The sequence below is a fragment of the Sphaerodactylus townsendi genome, linkage group LG15 (assembly GCF_021028975.2).
Source record: "Sphaerodactylus townsendi isolate TG3544 linkage group LG15, MPM_Stown_v2.3, whole genome shotgun sequence".
Taxonomy (NCBI): domain Eukaryota; kingdom Metazoa; phylum Chordata; class Lepidosauria; order Squamata; family Sphaerodactylidae; genus Sphaerodactylus; species Sphaerodactylus townsendi.
Window position 1 is genome coordinate 18004640 of NC_059439.1, and position 23125 is coordinate 18027764.

At 46.5% G+C, this 23125-nt stretch overlaps 1 protein-coding gene across 1 annotated transcript; it reads left to right on the forward strand.

The window, feature by feature from the left end:
* The first annotated feature begins 349 nt into the window (after positions 1–349).
* Positions 350–20928, forward strand: ARL5C (ADP ribosylation factor like GTPase 5C). Its single transcript, XM_048518268.1, has 6 exons — positions 350–419; positions 8823–8883; positions 11445–11592; positions 17177–17260; positions 18996–19147; positions 19609–20928. The coding sequence occupies exons 1-6, from the start codon at positions 374–376 to the stop codon at positions 19655–19657; spliced, it is 540 nt and encodes a 179-aa protein (XP_048374225.1). The 5' UTR covers positions 350–373; the 3' UTR covers positions 19658–20928.
* Positions 20929–23125: the final 2197 nt, after the last annotated feature.

Here is a 23125-nt window from a genome sequence, read left to right on the forward strand (position 1 = left end):
TCAGATAAGGGCCAAACCAACAAATCGAGAAGAATTTCAGAAGCCTCTTTCCCCAGCTTCCTGGAGGGTGGGATAAAAATGTGCTAAATCAATCCCTACTACCAATTTACTACTGCCACCTCATTTATTAAGGGGTAGGGTGGAGTTTGCTTGCTAAATCAGCGAAAATACTAGAGGCATTCCAGAAGCCTCTTCCCATACCACCAATGGGGCGGACAAAGGGATTCCCCACTCTGGGCTAGCGGGATCCCACACCTGGGAAATCCCTCGAGGGGCCGAGCGGGTGGGCGGAGCTTGGCGGCTGCCGCGTCACCGGCGGAGGTTATAAAGAGGGCGAGCCGAGGCGCCGGCTCAGAAGGCTGCCGGTCTCGGGATGGGGCAGGTCTTTGCAAAGCTGTTGAGCATTTTCGGGAGCCGAGGTAGGCGTCCCTCTCCACCGTCCCCTGCCTTGCTCCTCGACCCTCTTTTATTCTCTCCCCCCGGATTCCTGAATGTTCAACCTCGCTGGTCTTTCTATGCCCACCTTTTGCTTTGCTTTGACGTTGTCCTTTTTTTTCCTTCGTTCCTTTTTCTCCTCCCTTTCAGGTTTGGATTCGCTGCCCCCGTTTAGTTCTACTTTCTCTTCCTTGTTTCTCTTTTTAACCCCCCCCCCCCTATTTATTCTTTGTCCAGACTTGCAGCTTCGAACCCTTAGCAATGTGGCTTTGCGCTTCTCCCCTGCAGTTATTTACGCGCCCCCCATTTTTCCTCTTTTATTTTTTGCTTTCCTCCCTAGATCAGCAGCCAAAGCGCCCCAGATTTCTTCCCCAGGTCTCTTCGGATAGCCGGGGTTTCCCTTCTGCCCAGATTCCCTTTCCTCTCTTTGCATTCCCTCCTTTGCAGATTTCCTTTCCCAAATATGCAGTTTATAGGGAGATTTTCCTTCTCTTCCCAGCCCCCCCCCCTTTCTTTTTTCTGTTCTTTCCTCCTCTTTGACTTCCTTTCAAGGAACTAAATGCCATATGGGAGGATGACATGGGGTGGGGGGCGGAGAGAAGGTTGCTGACCTTTTCCGCACTCCAGCAAAGGAGTGGCTATGGGGCAGACATTGGGATGTTTCAGTTAGCTCGTGGGGCAGAATGTACTTCTGTGCGATGTGTGGGTTGTGTTGGCACCCTGCTTTGTTTGCGCATGGGGGAATGGAGAATCACAGTTGGGGGGCCGGACACCTTTTTTCTGTTTGCCATGCTTCATGTCTCTACAGCGCTCTTGCAAAATGTTTTTGCAGATTCCTCCATGGGAGCGGGTCTGTTCTGAGTCTTTCTGTCCATCTGCGCAGTTGCACATCTTTGGGGCAGTGCTGAGCTTCAAAAGAAGTTGTTCTGGGGTTAACTTGGGACTGTCTGGCGAGAACAAAAGGCAGGGTGGGAGGGAACGGGGGTGCGCCTGTTGTTGGGTGGGACGGGAGTCAGCAACAGGAGACAGTGTTATTGTAAGAGCTGCGAACAAAAGCCCAGTTGGAGGAGAGAACTGGGATTGCCTTGACAGATTGGACTCTTTAACAGGAGGGGGGGGGGTAGGGAATCGGGGGTTTCTTCTGTTCCCTGGGCACCGCCTGCTGTTGAAGCAGACAGCGCTGGGTCTAGACAAAGAAATGTGAGAGTCTCTGGCATCTTCAGCTGGTGTGTTTTGGTCTGAAGTGAAGTCACAATAAGTATGGGGAGGGTGCGGAGGCGTTCCTAGTAGTTTCGATGGGGGTCGTGGAACTGCGTGTTTCAGTCTTTGCTCATTTTCCTGAACAAGACAATTAAAGCCGGAGGCCTTCAAATTCCTCAAGACTGTGGGTGGAAAGATGAAGCTGAAAACACCTCTGTGTGTTGTGTGTTGTAAACACAGAGGCCTACAATTGCGCTCAAATGTTTATAAACACAGACACAGCAGAAACTTAACAGTTTTGGGAAATCTTTTCCCGAGTCGGCCGTTTTTCACAAGCAGCGCAAACATGCTTGTATATGTTTTACTTATTTAAAATTTTTATTTCATTTCTACCTTGCCTTTTTCCTAATGGTGACCCAAAGCATCTTACGCGATTCTCTTTTCCTCCACCTTAACAACCCTGTAAGGTGGGCCAGTCACAACCTCTCTGCCTGGCCGAAGGTCACTCCACAAGCTTTCAAGGAAGAGTGGAGGTTCAAATCTGGGTCTCCAAGGTCTAGCCACTGCCTCATGTTAGCTAGGTTGCTATACCGGCCTTTCTCTCGAGCTTCCCAAAACACTTGTGGGCGTGTACAGAAAAATTCACATATAGGAACGCTTTATACCACAGCCAGTGTGGGGTATTGTTTAAGAGTGAACAGATCTAATCTGGAGAACCAAGTTTGCTTCCCCACTCCTCCACATGAGCGGCGGACTGTAATCTGGTGAACTGAATTTATTTCCCCACTCCTACACATGAAGCCTGCTGGTTGACCTTTTCTAGTCACAGTTCTCCCGGAACTCTCTCAGCCCCACCTACCTCACAAGGTGTCTGTTGTGGGGATAGCAAGGGAAGGAAGTTTGTAAGTTGCTATGAGATTCCTAAAAAGGTTGAGAAAAGCAGGGTATGAAAACCTACTCTTCTCCTTCTACATCCCAAGTGCATGCAGGTTATCTAACGACGATGTGTCTATTCGTGTCTTTAGTACACATTAATCCTGATTCCACGAGGGAAGCTTGTGGGTGGAGACTTCCACAGAGAATGGTGGATCTGTACTGGTTGTGTGAAAGCTTAATGCGTGAGAAGGGGTGGGAAGGAACATCTAGCTTTGGGAGCATGGGTGTGTATAACCCTCAATGACTGATAGGAGTTCCCAAGTGACCTGAATTGATGCATTAATCATTGTTTATGAGGCCATGTTGGAGCACGGAGTCTAGATTCTGCTGTTGCTACTGTTCTCTGACTCAGCACACTGCTTGCACAAGTTGTGGTTTGAACAGCGCCATTGTGATCTTGCAAGTATTTGCTCATGGGTTAGTGCGTCATCAACTTTGACAAGAACTCCCGACTCCTGCATGTGCTTTTCTACAAATGAAATCTGGGCAGGCCCAAATTAACAGGTGATCTTTCATAAACCAACAGCGTGGTGTAGTGGTTAAGAGCAAGTGGATTCTAATATGGAGAACCGGGTTTGATTCCCCACTCTCTCCACCTGAGTGGCGGAGGCTTATCTGATGAACCAGATGTGTTTCCACACTCCTACATTCCTGCTGGGTGACCTTGGGCTAGTCACAGTTCTTCGGAACTCTCAGCCCCACCTACCTCACCAGGTGTCTGTTGTGGGGAGAGGAAGGGAAAGGAGCTTGTAAGGCACCTTGACTCTCCTTATGGCAGAGAAAGGTGGGGTATAAATCCAAACTCCTTCTTTCCAAAAATCCCTTATCAGAAGCACTGTGGAGTCTATCTTCTCTTGCACATGTGTGCAGACACTTCTGTTGTCTGGAACTTGAAGAGTTCAGCTCATGTAGCCAATTGAGTGAGGTAGGCGGTGGGATTTGTTTCTGGAGTCTGGGGCCCCTTCCGCACACGCAAAATAATGCGTTTTCAAACCACTTTCACAACTGTTTGCAAGTGGATTTTGCCATTCCGCACAGCTTCGAAGAGCATTGAAAGCAGTTTGAAAGTGCATTATTCTGCATGTGCGGAATGAGCCTGGGAGAAAAATCTTTTGTTGTGCTTCTGTATGTTTTAAGTAGGACTTCCTTCCTTCGGCCCAAAGCAATTTTTAAAAAGCTTGCCTCTGATGAAGCTGCAAGCTGGGTTTTTTTTTGGGTAGAGTGGAAACTGGGTTGTTTTTTTGGTTTTTTTGAGGTTCTTTGCACTGCAAAAAAAAAAAATCTGAACTGGCTAATCTGACCACTTCGCCATAGAATAAGGTCATTGTGGCATTTGTCCTTCCATGCAAAACAGGCTTTTCCTGAAACTTTACATGAACTAAAGCCCCTGGGTTCTTTTTTTAAATTCTTCATAGGAATCTCCGCCTTCAACCTGCGCGCAACTTGTTTGTTTTGCAAATTCCTCTATGAGCTCGGTTTACAGTGGCTGAAGATGGCAAGCAAGGGAAATGAAATTCTGTTTTTTGCTCACAGAAAGGCATTTAAAGGCAGCATCTGCTTTGTACCAACTTTTCTCCATTGCTATGCCTATGTTATTGTTGTTGTTGTTGTTGTTGTAGATTTCACAGCTGCCAGATCTTTAGCTAGTTGTTGGCCTTCATTACAATTCCAGCCTCACCCAGAGGCCTAGGAAGTTGTAATGCCTTGGCGTAGTATTCATGCGGATCCCAGCAGGGCTGCCTTTTGAATTTGACCAATATTAATTTTGTCAATTTGAACATGTTTCAAGTGCTGCCCTAGTGTTTTTGGGATGGCGTCCAGCATGCCGATTACCACTGGAACGACCTCAGCTGGTTTGTGCCATAGACGCTGAAGCTCGATTTTCAAATCGCGGTATCTAGTGACCTTCTCGTGTTCTTTTTCAATGACCCTGCTGTCACTGGGGACTGCTACGTCGATGATGATGATGATGATGATGATGATGATGATTATTTGATAACCCGCTCACCCCCAAAGGGCTCTGAGCGGTGTACAAGGTTTAAGTGGGTATGATGATGATGATGATGATGATGATGATGATGATATAATGACTTTGGATTTGTAGAGCATTTTTGGCTCAAAAGAACTTCAAACATTATCACAGTAGTCCTTCACAACAGCCCTAGGCCACCATCACCTCTCTATTGCAGATAGGTGTGTCTTGTAAATAAACATGGGCTGCTTTGTCCTGGGGATTTCCCCTCCCCTGCAAGGGCAGCAGGAAACCCCAGGGGAATCTGGGAACGTTCAGGTGACCTCATGCCCCATCTGACCTGCCTGGTTCCCTTTGAGCTGGTTCAAAAGGGAAACTGTGGGATGGCTGGAGGCTGGGTGTCCATCTGGACCCTCCGCCCAATTTTCTTCCCCTTTCTTTCAGCCTTTTAAAGGACTTTCTTCTTCTTCCAGTTGAGCAGAGTGATTTGGTGGGGGAAGTAAAAGGGGGGAGGATCCCAAGCTATTGTGGGGGGGATGCACTGAAATTCCCCTTGTGCTGTTCATTTGCTTGGAAAAGGGGGGGAGAATCAGAGTAACGTCGCACTATGGGGATGCCTGCACGTGGATGCTGCCGTGCTGGGAGCCCATTTTTTGACCCTACGTGGAAACAGTGAAAAGGTGGCTGAGATTAGATTTGAACTGACCATTGAGAGCCACTGGTGTGGTGGTTAAAAGCGGCAAACTCTAATCTGGAAAACTGTGCTTGATTCCCCTCTCCTGCACATAAGCAGCAGGCTCTTATCTGGTGAACTGGATTTGTTTCCTCACTTCTGCACATGAAGTCTGCTGGGCGACTTTGGGCTAGTCACGGTTCTCTCAGAACTCTTTCAGCCCCACCTACCTCGCAAGGGGTCTGCTGGGGGGAGAGGAAGGGAAAGGAGCTTGTAAGCCACCTTGAGTCTCCTTACAGGAGAGGAAAGACGGGATATAAATCCAAACTCCTCCTCCTCTTCTCCCTCTTCATCATTATGTCCTGCTTCACAGAAGCCACGGGATGGGCAGAGCTCCCGCATTTCATTGTGTTAATTTATTAGATTTCTTTTAGTCGCCTCTCACACAAAAAGGTCTCTCAGTGACTTGCAGTACTTAAACAACAACTTAGAAACCATCTTAAAAATCAACAACTCAGATAATTTTTATAAAAGTGAGATAAATGGCTCCGCCCCGTACCTCTACCAACCTGTCCCAATCATCTGGTTAACCTCCAAAGGCCCTCCTGAACAATTCAGAGTTGGGAAAGTTAACAAATCCTGCAGAGCAGGGGTCTTCAAACTATGACCCTCCAGATGTTCATAGACTACAATTCCTATGAGCCCTACCACTTGGCCATACTGGCAGGGGCTGATGGGAATTGTAGTTCATGAACATCTGGAGGGCCATAATTAGAAGACCCCTGCTGCAGAGCATGGGTGTCATCAGGGAGTTTTATTCAGGGGCCATAACTGAGGAAACCCTTCTCCTGCAAACAGCTGACTCGACATTTGCAAGAAGCCCCAAAAGGATACCTGAAGGGGGCAATGGGGGTGGGTTGTACTGGAAGGGACATTCCTGTGGGTATGAGCATCTCAGACCATAAAGGGCTAACATGAAGAGAAGGTTAAGAGGTGACATTTTAGCCATGTTTAGATATTTGAAGGGATGTCATGTTGGTGAGGGAGCAAGCTTGTTTTCTGCGGCTCCAGAGACTAGGTACCGTGGTGGCGAACCTTTGGCACTCCAGATGTTAAGCGTTTAGCATTCCCATGACTGCAGCCTGCCAGCCCTGACCAAATTGGCCTGCTGGCGGGGCTGACTCTTGGTAGCTTCCACATGGAGGTTGCCTGGGATTCCCTGACTTTTAGAACCAGAGTCATGGGTTCAAAGGTGAAGCTGGTGAAAGAGATCTGCACAGCAAACATCAGGAAAAGCTTCTGGTCAGGGCACAGTCCTGACAGTGGAATGCATGACCTCGAAGTGTGATGGAGTCTCCTTCTTGGGAGGTTTTTAAAGAGAGGCTCAATGTATTTTGATTATGTGTTTCTGCATTGCAGGAGTGCTTTGATTATGTGTTTCTGCATTGCAGGGGGTTGGACTTGATGGCCTTTGGGGTCTCTTCCAACTCTATGATTCAATGATCTTATCTGAAGAAATGAGCTGTGACTCTCAAAAGCACATTACCCAGTTGTGAATTTTGTTAGTTTCTAGGAATTTACTACTGGACTCTTGCTCTTTTCTCACTGCCACAAAGTCAGACTCAACATGAGCTCATGTATAGGAGTGGCAACAGTGGTGTAGTGCAGGCCCAAAACAGGTGCACTCCTGATCTGGAAGAACCAGTGTAGTTTGATTCCCAGCTTTGTCAGCTTGGTTGTGGAGGCTTATCTGGGGAATTCCAGTGGGATTAGCCTGTACCTCCCACACCACGCTCCAGCTGGTGGACCTTGGGCTAGTCACAGCTTCTCGGAGCTCTCTTTCACCTCCCACAGGGTGTTTAAGTTGTGAGAGGGAAGGGCAAAGGGATTGTGTAAGCCTTGGAGTCTCTACAGAGAGAAGTGGAGCATATAAGTCAAACTCTTCTTCATTGTGATCTAAGGTACCTTGAGTTGGTCATAGAAACTACTCGGTATCCAGTGCAGCTGCTGCAAAATTGGGGTAAGATGAGCTAACCACAATGTTCCAGTCAGCAACCTGGTACTCACGTTCTGAACCACTTGTGGTTTCCGAAGCATTTCCGTTTTCAAGCGTTGTGTTGGCGTTCTTCTTATTGGTACCAAGCAATGGAAACCCAATGCTTAGTGGGAAACTCCACTCTGCAGTGGCACTGCTTAAAAGCTTTTGCCGGCTTTTATGTGGTATACAGGGCCTTTGTTGCAAATTCAGGTGTGGGGTAGCAATGCTGAACCCGCAAAACAAACCTGAAATGTACTTGCAGTAGAATTGACATCATACATGGGCTGTTAAAAGTGTGGGAACGTTCAAACCCGGTAGTAAACCTCCGACAGGGCTGTTAGTTAATTGAGATACTCACAAGTGCTGCGGCCTTTTTGGTTTTTACACCTGCAAGCAAAGAGAAGGGCTTTTAAATGTGTGACTCCGGCAATACAGAGAAAGGGCGTTGTATTTTTCTGGTTGACAGTCTGTTGCTGACTTTTGGATTAGTGCCGTGGTGGCGAACCTTTGGCACTCCAGATGTTATGGACTACAATTCCCATCAGCCCCTGCCAGCATGGCCAATTGTAGTCCCACTTAACATCTGAAAATGCCATAAGGTTAGCACCACCTGAATCATGAAAAAATTGTGATGGATAATATCAGGTGGTGTAAATTTGTTGGAATAAAAGATTGTAAAGCTGTTTGCTGCATTCTTGATGGGGGGAGCACCCCAGCAAGTCCCCTAATCCACCAAAGCAAAGGGAAGAAAGCCGTATATAATTGTCTGCAATTGTTCTAGAAGAAGAAGAAGAGAAGAAGAGTTTGGATTTATATCCCCCCTTTCTCTCCTGTAGGAGACTCAAAGGGGCTTACAATCTCCTTGCCCTTCCCCCTTCTAGCATAACACACTCCCAGGGAGAAGTAGGTGGGAGCTGAGAGGCTCCTGAGAAGCTGTGGACTCAGCCCAAAGGTCACCCAGGGCTGGTGTGTGTGCAGGGAGTGTATAGGCCAGGGGTGGGGAACCTGCTTGTCTCAGATAAAATTCAGGAACTGCAATTTCCCATCCAGCCCCCCCTACCAGCATGGCCAATTGGCCATGCTGGGACAGAAACTGACACATGGGAATGTCCCTAAACATCTGGAAGGCTTTCTGATCCTCTACCACCTGTTGATAAGGGCTAATCTGAATTCCCCTACAGTGGCCTCCCACAGCTCTTGTAGGCAGTAGATTTCTGGGAATCCAAACTGGGTTTCCTTAGATTAGATACATGAGCTCTTAACCTCCCTATGCCTCTGCTGCTCCTCTGCTGCTCCACTGCTGTGGTGTACCTTAACTTCTAGAGTCCTAGGACCTCCATGGAATAGTTGGCAACAAGCTTGATAAGGTGGGCTGTGGATGTGTTATACCCTGCTAGCAGGCTTCTCTTGAGTTCCTCTATGTGCTATCATAGTTCACTGTATGAATGGGTTGTAAAGACCAACAAAGACTTTTTAAGCAATCAAAGAGGACCTCTGGATGCATCCTTGTATTTTTCCTGGGCAATCAGTAACTAATTCCAGATCTTTTCATTTTTGTCCCCCTCTAGAGCACAAGGTAATAATTATTGGATTGGACAATGCTGGGAAAACTACCATCCTTTACCAGTTGTGAGTATCTTATTCTCTTCTGGCTGGTGTTCTATTCAGGCTGGAAAGTCATTTTGAGTCAGAGGCTGGGTTTAATTTTGAGGAATGAGCACCTGGGGAACTGATGCCTTTTGGTTTGCTGTGTGTTCCTAACTGGCGGAGTCATACAGGTGATCCAGGGTGAATGTGCAGAGTGCATTTCTCGTGTCGTGGAAGGAATCCCAAACAGCCCTCTAACACATGGGTTGGGGAGCAGAGGAAACTTCCAGTTATTGGCCTGTCTCCTCCAGTAAGCAAAGTGTGAACGCTTCCTCTAACCTACCTGACTATTTCTTCAATAGAAGAACCTGTGAAGTTGGAGGAACTGACTTCAGCCTCAGTTAGAAGACTCCCCTTATTTCAACACGTCCCATGTTAGGAATTTGTTTTGTTCAATTTATAGGCTATCACATGAGTCAGTGTGGGATTTTACTAGATTTGCCATCTGCACCATTTTTGCAATGCTTTTCCACTTCCAAACTGTTTTCCTTAAAAATTTTTTGGGAATTCTCCATCTTTCCATAGTTTTGCTTTTGACCAGCCTCTAAATTGCCGAACGAATTCTAAGACCATCTCTATTCCATTGAGGTTCCACATGCTGGACTTAGAGATAGGCTAGGATATCTTAAGACACGGCACCGTTTCTGAAAGTAGCCGTTGAAGCTGATCATGGCTCTCAGGATCCAGCAAACTCCCAAAGGCAGTCTCAGTGAGTGGCCAAAATAATCTTGGATAACTCCCAATAAAATGAGATAATTTAAAAAAAAAAAAAAAAGGTATTAGTGGTGTAAAACTCAACATCTCTAGTAAAGAGAATGCAACTCTGTTCAAATGGACAGTGAAAGAAGTTCAGTGATAAAGAAAACAGGAATCAAACAGTACACAAAAATACAGCCAAACAAACAAGCAGTGAGAAAAGAACTAAAAGCAAAGCAAAGTAAAGGTTTGACTGGTGGCCAAAGCTGGGCAGGCTCAGGGCCAGATGACAAACTGAAAGGCCGGGGAAGAATTCCAAAGTTGAGGTGATTCCCCCAGTCCTCAAACAGGGGGTGCACAAAATGGCCGCTAGCCTACCAGGAACATTCCTGTCAACCACATCTATCACATTCCATTTTTTCTAAGAGTGCATTTTAATCTCAGACACTTTCTTTCAAATCAGAAGCTGTTATTTGAGCACCAAGTCCTGTTTTGTATCCATTCTGAATTGCTGTAAAATATTATATTGATTTGGCAGACAGCACCATTTTTTTCTCCATTTTGTGGAGAGTACCAAGATGAAAGAGACGTGTGGCGTAGTGGTTAAGTGCTTGCACTGCCACTCACATGGTCATTGTGAGTTCTGAACCCTATCGGGTCAGATATCCTGGCAGCTGGCTCATGGTCAACTCCAGCCAATCCATCCATTCCTTGGATTTGAGTAAATGAGTACCTAGCACATAGCTAGGGAGGTAAAGTTAATCAGCGAGGGAAAGCAATGGCCATTACTCCCACAATGAAAACGGGCTTCTGCCTGTGGGAAACTTCTTTTGGGCAGTGGTACCCTCAGAGATTGGATAATCGACTGAAGGGGAAACTTTTACTTTTTTACTTAAAGGAGCACCTTCCTTATGAGAGGAGGCTGCAAGCGTTTGGGACTCTTTGGATTTGGAGGCTGAGGCGGCTGAGGGGATACATTGAAGTCTATAAAGTCTGCATGGGTAGAAAATGTTGACAGAGAGAAATCTTTTTCTCTCTTTCTCACAAGAAAAACTAGAAACCAGGGCATCTCATTGAAAATGCTGGGGAAAGAATTAGGGACTGGAATAAAAGAAAGGAAAGCCACTTCTTCCATTTAAGCGTGCAGGATTGGTGTTTGGAATGTATGCTGCCACAGGAGGTGGTGATGGCCACTCTAACCTGGGACATAGCAGCTTTAGAAAAGGGTCATTTTGGAGCAGAGATTTATGGAGGAGGAAGCTCAATCTGGCTACCAATCTTGATCCTCCTTGATCTCTCAGGGGATTGCAAATGCCTTAGCAGACCAGGTGCTCAGGAGCAGCAGCAGCAGAAGGCCATTGCTTCTACATCCCTGCATGTGAGCTCCCAAAGGCACCTGGGTGGGCCATCATGCGAGTAGCAGAATGCTGGACTAGATGGACTCTGGTCCTCGATTCCAGCAGGCTTAGTTCTTATGTTCTCTTACTCTTTACCAAGATGTGGAGTTATACTCCAAGCATACAAGAGGGGAAGCAAGAGGGATGAGCTCTTGGATTTATATCCCATCTTTCTCTCTTGTATGGAGATTCAAGGCGGCTTACAAGCTCCTTTCCCTTCCTCTGTTATGCTTGAAGAACCTTCTCCAGCTTTTCTGATGTTGTGGCATTTGTAGTTGGCCATAAACTATCTTAGGGTTTCCAAGAGGCTTCAGGCTAGGGGTAGGAAGACCTGTGTGTTTCATTAGCATCCCTTATTTGGGGAAGGGGAACGTTGTGGTGGAAGCGATGGAGGGGCTGTTGCATCTTCCTGAAATGGTCCTCTAATTCACTGGTCTGATCTTCTGGCAGCCTCATGAATGAAGTCGTACACACATCCCCAACCATTGGCAGCAATGTGGAAGAAATTGTTCTACGCAAGACGCACTTCCTAATGTGGGACATCGGTGGGCAAGAGACCCTGAGGTCTACTTGGAACACCTACTATTCCAACACCGAAGTGAGTATGGATCCAAATGGCATAGATGAGTTAAGAGAGATTTGACTGTGTCGCAGATCAGGAAAGATCTGAAAGTCCACCTCCCATCAGAACAACACCTGATCTACCTACCAACCCCTTAAATTTCAGCAGTGACCCCTTGTTTCCTTCAGGGGTCTCTGTTTTTCAATCCAAATTGCACATTTTACTGTCATGGCAAAATTATCCTGTGTACCACTGGTTTTTTTTAACCTGGGTCTATTTTATTCTGAGGTGTCTGTCTGCATGGGCCACCCGTTTTTTGAAGGAATCCAGAGAAGATGGGGAGAAAATACTCCAGCTTTGTTCCTTGCAGATGAGGCCAGACGTGCGTCTGTATTTACTCTGATGGCTACATATCTGAGGCACTGCCAGTTGTCCTAACGTTCTTATTGGATCACTGGTTTTGGTGATCATCAGTGGGATCGAAGCTGGCTGGAGCAGGGCGGCTAGTAAAATAAACCGGTCCTCCTTCCAATTGGGTTTTCGCACGGTAGCAGGCTGTAGCCCGGTATCCCACATTCTGATTGGCTATTGTTTCTGAGTGGCAGCTTGAATATTTTGACCATGTGGAAATGACCCAAATCAGCATTAGAAAAGGCCTGTTATATTTTAAAAGCTTACAAAAGAAACAATTTGAGGTGACTGTGTCCCCTGGAGAGGCCAAAAACCACTCCCAGAGTTACTGACCAGTCAGACATGAGAGATAATTCTTGGCTGTCCAGGGCTATGGCAGCTTTGATTCTCAGAGCATTTCTAGAAATCCTCGCCAGTTCTAAAGGCTACTTAAGTTAGGGCAGGAAATGCAGCTATTTACTCCCCTTGGAGCATGGTTGTGTTGGGATGTCAGGAGAAGTGTAAGGGGAAATGGGTTAGCCAACTTCTTATAGGTGCAGTGAGCTCACAAGAGCTGTCCCATTGCAGATGTTCTTGAAACTTAGCTAACTATATGTTGAATACCATGAGCTTCTCCTGCTACAGCTGTTCTAGGGAGATGTTTGTCACCCACCTCAAAGTCTTCCTTCTGTGGGTTGCGATATAGATTTGCTCTAGTACTCGCAAACAGGTGGTAACCTTAGATCTGAACTGTGTCCCTTAAGGCTACAGATGAAAATGTTACATGATGGAAAGCTTCCTTATGAAGGAAGAGGCTGGCACACTGCAAAGCTAGGCTAGGACTTCTGTCTCTGACATGTAGTTCTTCTACGAGAGCTGGTGGCAGCATATTTGCCTAAGACAGAAATGCAAATTGGAATCTGCCTAAAGCCAGGGTGGTGTAGTGGTTAAGAGCAGGTGGATTCTAACCTGGTTTGATTCCCTACTCCTCCACCTGAGTGGTGGAGGCTTATCTGGTGAACCAGTTGTGTTTCCACACTCCTACACACCTGCTGGGTGACCTTGAGCTAGTCACAGTTCTTCAAGACTCTCCGCCCCACCTGCCTCACAAGGTGTCTGTTGCGGGGAGAGGGAGGGGAAGGAGCTTGTAAACCACCTTGAGTCTCCTTACAGGAAAGAAAGGTGGGGTATAAATTCAAACTCTTCTTCTTCTTCTAAATACGTCTGCTGTGAACTTCCTAGATGGCTTTCGGCAGGTTATGCTGTCTAAGGGCTGAACTACACAATCTCGCTCTCCACCCCACCCCGCCCCACCCCCAAATACAAACACACCCCTGTTTATTTTAGACTATTTTTCCCCTTTGACATAGGCAATCTCCTGGATTGTTTGTCCTGAGGGAAAATGTGTGGATGCATACATGGCAAGCATAGGTGCTGTGCATAGTGTGTGTTTCTGCTGTCCACACATTCAGGCTTCAGCACGCATATGACCTCATGTTGTGGAGAGAACCTGGGGAAATACTCGTTCCTGAGCATTGCTCTTTTACATTTGTCTGTTTATTTCCCTTCCTCTTTTGAGTGCCCAATCTGCAAAATACTAGGCCCCTTCCTTGACGTGCAGAGAATAATGCACTTTCTAATCCGCTTTCTCATTGTGATCACTTTGCAGCTGGATTTTGCACAATAGCGGAACAGCAAGTGCACCGGTACCTGCAAACAGACGAAAGTGGATTGAGAGGTGCCTTATTCTGCATGTCTTGGAAGGAGGACATGGTTACAGAATGTTCCTTTACAGCCTGTCCCCATTCTCCTCTTCCATTTGTGACCAACTTTTCTTCCCAAGTGTCTTCCCACATTCTCCCTTTCTCCATTTTATCCATCAAGCTTCCATGGAAGGATTCAAATCTTGGTCTGCTAGACCGTAGCCTGACACATAACCACTACAGCTACATAGCTGTGCTGTGTCTGAAGTGTTTGCGTTCCTGGTCTTTCAACTTGCCACGTTATTCCCCTTCAGGTCACACTTGTCCACCATTGATCAGTTATGCGAGGCTATCTTTTCCTCCCGATTGGTTCTGAATAAGTCTGAAATGCCTCGAGAAAGTGGGATTTGAGCCGTCTCTGAGTCACAGCTCTCCGTCTGCTTTGAGAGAACAAAAGCCAAGCTGAGGCGTGCTCCTTTTCGTCTTCCAAGTTCACATACTTGACATTTCTCTCCTCCCATCTTCTGATTTTTTGTTTGCTGTTTTCGTGCAACTCAGGTCTTGCTGAGGCAGCAAATTGGTAGAACAGACACTCCATCCAGCCAATGCAAACATCCTCTGAACTGAAAGGCCCTTTTAAAAAAAAATTCTTAAGATTGATCTTTTGTGTTTCTTAGGGGTGCATGTTTCTCCCACTCAAAGCTTAGATGTACTAAATCCATGTGGGTAGATGTTTCTAGAAGAAACAAAATAAGCTCTGCAGAATGCTCTTGCAGAATTCTCTTCTAACCTACAAAGGCTTTGGTTAAAATGAAATGCAGTTTTTAAGGGCTGTAAAATTACTGATATCCGTTTCCACATTGTGACTTTCCCCATCACGGTGTAGATATAACGCGGGTCGGCATCAACCCAGGGGTTGGGAGAGGTGGTGATGGGGATTTGTTTTCTCTATAGCCATCTGTTTGTGATCTATTAGGGATTGGAGTTCTACTAGAGGCGGGGAATGTCTGGTTGGGTGTTTCCCGGCCCTTGGTCAGGGAGGCAGGCAAATAAAGCCTTTACTGTCTTCTCCCTGGCATTGGCTGGGTGCCCCTCCTCATCTCCAGTTTGCTTTACTGGCCTGAGGGGATATGATTGAAGCTGTATAAAATTATGCATGGGGTAGAAAATGTTGACAGAGAGGAATTTTTCTCTCTGCTGTAAAACTAGAACCTAGGGGGGGGCATTCATTGATGAAAATGCTGGGGGGGGGAAAAGTGGGACTAATAAAAAGGAAACACTTCTCACGCAGCAGTAGTGATTAGGTGTTTCTGGAAATATGCTACCACAGGAGGTGGTGATGGCCACTAGCAATGGTTGCAGCTTTTTTAAAGGGCTTCTGGACAGATTTATGGAGGAGGGTCCTGTCTATGACGTTGGTAGGGAACCTGCAGCTCTCAGATGTTCGGGATACACTGAATTCCCATCAGTTTTCTACCTAGCATGCTGGCCAATTGGCCATGCTGAGAGAGGCTGATGGGAATTGTGGAAGTTCCAAACATCTGGAGGGTTTTGGTGCCCCTACTCCTGGTTCGATCTATGGCTACCAATCTTGATCCTCCTTGATCTCAGATTGCAAATGCCTTAGCAGACCAGGTGCTCAGGAGCAGCAGCAGCAGCAGAAGGCCATTGCTTTCACATCCTGCAGGTGAGCTCCCAAAGGCACCTGGTGGGCCACTGCGAGTAGCAGACTGCTGGACTAGATGGACTCTGGTCTGATCCAGCAGGCTAGTTCTTATGTTCTTATGCCTCATCAGGGAGAGCAGCTCCTTTGCAAGGCTCTGCAGGAAAAAATTTTTTTTCCTTTTCAACTTTTACCTAGACCAGCATCTATCCTTCTTTCATCCTTCCTCACTCTTTCTACTTTTCCAAACTCCCTCTCCCCCCCTCCCGCATCATAGGGTGGGATATAAATTCAATAAAATAAATAAAGATAAATGGGAATTCGGGGAGCGTTTTGTGGAAGCCGTAGACGGAACACGAAAGCCAGCAGACGGCACTGAAAAAGTTTAGAAACCCAGAAATGCTTGAAATGTATGTATAGTATTGTGTAATATCAACATATTTTCTCTTCCAATACCATGAATAGACACAATTTCTTTTTTAAAGTTAAAAGGAAAAAAAATCAGACTTCTCTGGTACAAAGGGAGAGCCAAAAAATTTTGTGCCGATTTCCAAGTCTGGAAGGGGAGGGGAACACTGTGCACCTAACCCCAGCAGCGTAGACTGTGCTTTTTACGTATTGTCGAAGGCTTTCACGGCTGGATACAACTGGTTTTCTAGGCTGTGTGGCCGTGGTCTGGTGGATCTTGTTCCTAACGTTTTCCGGGCTGTGGGGCCGTGGTCTGGTAGATCTTGTTCCTAATGTTTCGCCTGCATCTGTGGCTGGCATCTTCAGAGGTGTATCACAGCGGGAAGTCTGTTACACTCTGTGATACACCTCTGAAGATCCCAGCCACAGATGCAGAAGCTAAGCGCTAAGATCCTGAACCACAGCAGCCACCCAGCCAGCTCCTAACCAGTTGTACTTTTTACCTTTGCTGAAACAGCTTATGAGCTTTGACTCCTGCCCCCTGAATTTACTGCTAACGTGTGGACAGATATTTGACAGGGTGCTGTTGCAAGGCAGCCTGCTGAACCCAAAAGCTTATTGCTGTGATCCTGCATGGAAATGTCCTCTGGTATCTGTACAGTGTCTTCCTTATCACAGTTCCTTGAGAACAATAAGGGGACAACATATCTACAGGCCTGAGTCTCTTCCTAGAACCTTTTTAAGTTTGCAGGCATTTTTGGAAGTCTGATTCAGTTTGGTGGGCACAGCCACCAAATAAACCTTGGTCTGGATGGAGTTGGAAGAGACCCGAAGGGCCATCAAGTCCAACCCCTGCAATGCAGGAGCACATAATCGAAGCAGAAAGGAGGTGGCTTCAAACACCAAATGTCTGCCGCAGCTTATTTTCAGTCATACAGGCCCCTTCCACACATGCAGTACGGAATAGCAAAATCCACTTGCAAGCAATTGCGAAAGTGGATTGAAAGTGCATTATTCTGCATGTGCGGAAGGGGCCACAGTGAAGATACTTATGCTGTGATTGTAGCTTCTGCCAAAGCTCTGTTTAAAAAAAAATCGACATGGCGAACCTTTGGCACTCCAGATGTTATGGACTACAATTCCCATCAGCCCCTGCCAGCATGGCCAATTGGCCATGCTGGCAGGGGATGATGGGAATTGTAGTCCATAACATCTGGAGTGCCAAAGGTGCGCCACCACTGATATAGGTTATCAGAAGCCTTGCTGGGGGAAAAAATTCACCTGGCCCTGCTTACTTTCTAAAAATGGTTGGCAGGCACACAAAAAAAGATATTGGGAACTCTTGTCTTGGAAAATATGCACTGGACCCAGCTGTTTATGATTCTGTCTCCTTCCTTAGCTTTGGATTCTGGGTGTGGGGTCGCTCATAGATTTGCTGCTTTCTCTTTCTCTCTAGTTTGTCATTCTTGTGATCGATAGCACGGACCGTGAGAGGTTGACAGTGACAAAAGAGGAGCTGTACAAGATGTTGGCTCATGAGGTAAGCGCCTATCCTGACATTGTGGGAAATCTTGGGTGCCCCTTCCTGGTTTCTTCGAGCATTATTTGCGGATGTTGAGCATGCACTGTTTATTGTTATAAAACTGTTCGGCAGTCACGTCGACTGCTTGCATTACAGCGCTCCATGTCACAGGCCAGAATGTTACGAAAATGGAAAATCTGTGGTATTTATTTCCATGGAAACCAGCTAGGATATATAAAAACATGGATAGCAAATGTTTTTGCAATCTGGAAAAGGCATCATTCTACCATATGCGGTGGCTATGGGTATGCATTTAAAAAAAAATCTTATTAATTGAATTTTTATTGTCCCAAATTTTAGGGAGTGTTGTTATTGGTTCTGGCTTCCATTCCGGGCACGTGTATTCTAGAATTTCAAGTCCATTATTTTTGCTGATTCCACACCTTCTCCTGCCTGTGTCTCAGGTGGAAGTGAGCAATTAATCAGACTGATGTATTGCCAAAGATATGTGGAGATTTTAAATTAGGAAACCTACAGTAAAATATGTGGAAATGACTGCTCCTTTCCCTTCCTCTCCCCACAACACCTTGTGAGGCAGGTGGGGCTGAGAGAGTTCTGAGAGAGCTATGACTAGCCCAAGGTCACCCAGCAGGAATGTAGGAGTGCGGAAACACATCTGGTTCACCAGACAAGCCTCCGCCACTCATGTGGAGGAGTGGGGAATCAAACCTGGTTCTCCAGATTAGAATCCACCTGCTCTTCACCACCATACCGGGCTGGCTCTCAACTTGAGTTGCTAGCCTCCTGCCAGAGATGGAAATAAACATGTCTTTTGATTGATGGTAATTGTGAAAGTGGCTTTCAGCAAGCCATGGACGTGAGTACCAGTGATCTACAGCAAACTGTAAATTGGGTCATACTTGGAGAAGTAGACCGGAATGGGAAGGGCGGCCCTCTTTTGCCCAATAAAGATTTTGTGTGAGTTTTACAGAGTCTCAGTTCATTCGGTTTGAACTGGTCTGCAAACTGTGGTAAATTCTGGTGCTTGAAATGTGAATCTCTTGCTATTCCCCTGTGTCCTAAGATGGAACCGTCCAAGGAAAAGATAATTAAGCCCTTCTTACGCACCCTTCTACCTAATAACTCTCATCTTGGAACAAGAACTTCCAGATCTCTCAGTGGCTCTTGATTTTATTGACCCTTTTTGTGACTTTGGGGGTCTGAAAGGCGTTTTCCCCACGGCCAAAACACCCTGGGGGAAAAACGGGATCATACATAGCGGGATGTTTCCATCTTGGTTCCTCCCTCCTCACGGCAGCCCGTCAGCACATTCAGGCCAGGAGGAAGAACTCCAGATGATTATGCATGGCCCTCGGTTTACTTTCATTTTCCTCGCCGACGATGCCGCACGTGCGCAAACTGTCCCGTGTTTCCGCTGTTCTGATTGGCTGCAGCCGGCGAGGCGGGAAAAATAAACCGGCCCGTCTCCTGCGGTGTTTGCATGGGAGCGGGAGCAGCACGGCTTTTAAAAAAGAACCGCCAATTTTATTGTTTTTTGAAAGGCGTGGGACCAGGGAAATCTTGTGGGGCGGGGCCGAGTTAGACCCGGAAGCCATGCGGAAGTCATGGCCGAACCGGGATGGTTCATTTCCTTATCCCAGGATATATTGGCCATGGGGAAAACGCCATAGTGTGATCCGGGAGCCAACGGGACACGGAAGTCAGCAGTGTGTTTCTTCCTTCCCCACCTCAGGACCTGCGCAACGCAGCTGTGTTGATATTTGCTAACAAGCAAGATGTCAAAAATTCTATGTCCGCCTCTGAGATCTCCAAGTTTCTGACCCTCAGCTCCATTAAAGACCATCCGTGGCATATTCAAGGATGCTGCGCGCTCACTGGAGAAGGGTGAGTACTGCCCTCTTAGGCCTGCAGTGAGGAGGAGAGATGATTGATGTGCTTTGCCCCTGGAACTCTGTGCCTCATGAAATCAGTACAAACTGGTGAGTTCAGAACTGGAAGTTTGTCACGATGAGTTTAACAGGAAATACTAATGTTGGACTGTCAAAACATGGAAGGGTGTACGCTGCAGACCAGAAGGACATTTTTAGCTGCACGTATTGGGTCAGACTGTTGACAGTTTACCTCAGTGTTGCCTGTTTTGAATGGCTGTGTCGGTCCACAGTCTCAGGCAGAGAAAGGTCTTTTTCAGTACCCGATACTTAAGATCTTTTTAAATTTGAATCAAATTTGGGACCTTCTGCATACAAAACTACCTGCTCTGCCGTGAAGGCCTCAGCCTTCCTTTCAATGGTAGCTTCTTGGAGTTGTGGTCCTCTAGCGCTAACACCTTTATTGTCTCCTTGCAGTCTTCCAGCTGGGTTAGAATGGATGACTTCTCGTGTTCAAGCTAACTGATCGCCGCCAAAGCTACACTAGAGAAGAAAGACAACATTTGTGTATTTATTTCCGTTTTGCAAATGCTCAGGACGTATGTGGACCTTGCCTGGGTTTTATTTTCTTCCTGGAAGCCATAAGACTGGATTTTATACATTTCCATGAGATTGTGGAAGGAGACGCGAACTGTGTCTGCAGCGTAAGAGATGAGCAGAGGTTTCTTCCAGACCAATCTTGCTCCACAAAAGCTTCATCGTACCATAAAACATCTGCGTGCGTGTGCGCAAAGGCTCTGCTTCGGCACCTTTCTTGCTTGAATAGCAAAGCAGTCCATGTATCACGAAAGCCTTGTGAACTAAAGGAAGGTCATGCAAAAGTTGCTGAATGCAAAACCGCACAGCCTCCGAAAACCAAAAGTATTTTGCTTTGCTATAAGAGAGTCAGCAGGTGGTGAAAAAGCCACGTCGTCGAGCGTGCCTTGATCTCGCATTCCGGTTTCTGACACGTCTGGGCTCCGATCCAAATTGGCAGGTGTCCAAGAGACTTTTGGGACAAAAGAGCATTTGAGATTTCCCTTGTTCTCTTGGGATAGTTCATATTTCTCTGTGGATAGGACAGAATGACCGAGATGCTGCATTTGTCCTTCAGTGTCCTTTTGGTTCCCACTAGCCTCTCTTCTATTCCTTTTCTTTCTTTTTTTCTTTCGAGGCCTGGCTTTTTTAGTGTCCGTTAATTATTTAATGTCACGGGGAAAAAATCTTTGCCGCTGCTTTTGGAACGGTTTCTTTTTCCACATTCAAGACAAGACTTGACTTGCCAGGTTTTTCTGCAGGCTGTTGTGGTGTTTCAGAAAACCAGTTTGCATTACAGCAGGAATAGCTCGAGATAGGGGCAAGTCCAGTCCCTTCCTTGCTGAACGAGTTGCTCTTGAATTATTTTGCAACTTTTAAGACTTTTTGGATGAATTATCTCAGCCAGTTTGCGAGGGGGCAGTTTGTACCCACTGCCTTATGACCTCTTCAATGCCTGTCTCCATCTCACATTAGTTAGTTATTAGGCTGGGAAAGAGATGCTTTATAGCGCCTCGATTTCGCCAACATTAAGACGTTTATAGGCTGTCGGACACTAAAGGTAAAGGAATGCTTTCGGATATTGCTGCATTTGACAAAGGCAAATCACCTCCATGCGCCTCCATGCATGTTCTCCTATTAAGGGGGGATTTTTTTTACAATTGTGATCTGTTTAGACTTTTTTTAATGAACATGTTTTCTTATTAAATGATATTTATTTTTCACACTTGTGCCTTATTTGCTACCTGGTTTTTATTCTTCAAGCAAAAATTGTCCCGGTGGTAGCCCTCACTAGAATGACTTTGCACAATCTGGCAAATGATTCCAGTAATTTCTGCTAACAGAAAGAGGGGTATACCACCCAGGGGGACATATGGGGTCAAAAGTTAAACTGCTGCCCATTTATATCCATGTAGCTCCAGTAACCACACAGAGGCAGTGTGGTTTAATGGCTGTCAGATTAGGACAGTGGTGGCGAACCTTTGGCACTCCAGATGTTAGGGACTACACTTCCCATCAGCCCCTGCCAGCACGACCAATTGGCCATGCTGGCAGGGGCTGATGGGAATTGTAGTCCATAACATCTGGAGTGCCAAAGGTTCGCCACCACAGGATTAGGATCTGGGGGACATGGTTCTGAATCCCTACTTTGCCACAGACATGTGTTGGGTGACCTTGGACCAGTCACATATTTTCACCCTTGCCTACCTCAGAAGTTTGATGTGAGGATAAAATGGAGGAGAAGATGAAGAGTTTGGATTTATATCTCCCCTTTCTCTCCTGTAAGGAGACTCAAGGTGGCTTACAAGCAGTGGTGGGATCCACAAATTGTAGTAACAGGTTCCCATGGTGGTGAGATTCAAACAGTGGCGTAGCGCCAATGGGGATGGGTGGGGCACGACGGGGGCGTGGCCGGGCATTCCAGGGGCAGGGCATTTCTGGGCGGGGCTGTGGCAAGGACAGCTGCTGTGCCGGTCCTTGGGCGGGAAACAAATGCATGCAGGCGCAGGCTTCCACACACCTGCTAGACTGCTTCAAGTTCTGTGCGCTACTGCTGAGGAGCGGAGGAGGGGCGTAACTAAGACAAAAATCACGTGGCAAAATCACCAATTAGTAACTCCCTCTCGGCACACACAAATAATTAGTAACCCACTCTTGGGAACCTGTGAGAACCTGCTGGATCCCACCTCTGCTTACAAGCTCCTTTCCTTTCCTCTCCCCACAACAGACACCTTGTGAGGCAGGTAGGGCTGCGAGAGTTCCCAAGAACTGTGGCTAGCCCAAGGTCACCCAGCAGGAATGTAGGAGTGCGGAAACACATCTGGTTCACCAGATAAGCCTCTGGCACCCAGGTGGGCAGGAGAATAATGTAAACTGCTTTAAATCCCTACTGGAGAGAAAGGTGGGATATAAACGAAGCAAATAAAATAATCTTCCTGGTATCTGTGCCTGATATTCTAGTTTTTGAGGTTCACTTGCAATGGCCGGGAGGCTCCATCCTACAAATGCACTCTTGGAATGGCAAAGAAAATCTCAGATCTGACAAATAATTCGTAGAATTTCTTTGAATATGCATCAGTCCATCTTCACTGCATCCCCTTTTCCATTTTACAGAAGTGCAACCTTCCGTGTTGTTAGGAATTGTTGACACCCTTGCTGATCAAGCCTGCCCTGATCTTTTATCTGCCAGGATGTTGTGAGTTTTTATCAAAGCAGCGGTAACCATGCAAAAAAGCAAACGTGAAAAGCAAACATTCTCATGACCCCGTTCTTTTCAGAGCTCAATGGCTGTGTTGCGAGTTAGAAGTACCTTCTGAATTTACTGGAAGCCCCTGGGCATAAATCACACACACGGTATGAACCATTCCCACCAAGGCACATTGATGCCTTGTAAACTTAGCACAGGTGCACAGCAATCCTCAGGATCTCCTGCCCTGCCCGGGCTGGTTGAGGTGTAACTGTAATGCCACTACAGCCCTCTACAAAGTCCAAACTCCATGGCTTTCTCTTGCTCTTTCCCTTCTTTAGCATACCCAAATGCGGGCTCTGGGATCCAGTGCTAGACCAGGGGTCTGCAACCTGTGGCTCTCCAGATGTTCGTGGACTACAAATCCCATCAGCCCCTGCCAGCATGGCCAATTGTAGTCCATGAACATCTGGGATGAGATTTGTAGTCCATGAACACACGTGGCACATAGGCGCTGGCTCAAGCAATTTATATTACCAGTTAGTTTCTTGTAAAGGATGCCAAATTGTTGGCTATTAGACTTATCAAACTATTATATCTCCATAACACATATATATCTCCACTTTAAATCCAATTCATGCAACAATTTATTACAAGACAACCTTCTCTCAAGTCCATAATCATGTATTTGTTAAAACAACAATGTCCATAATCTTGTAAATATTATTGCGT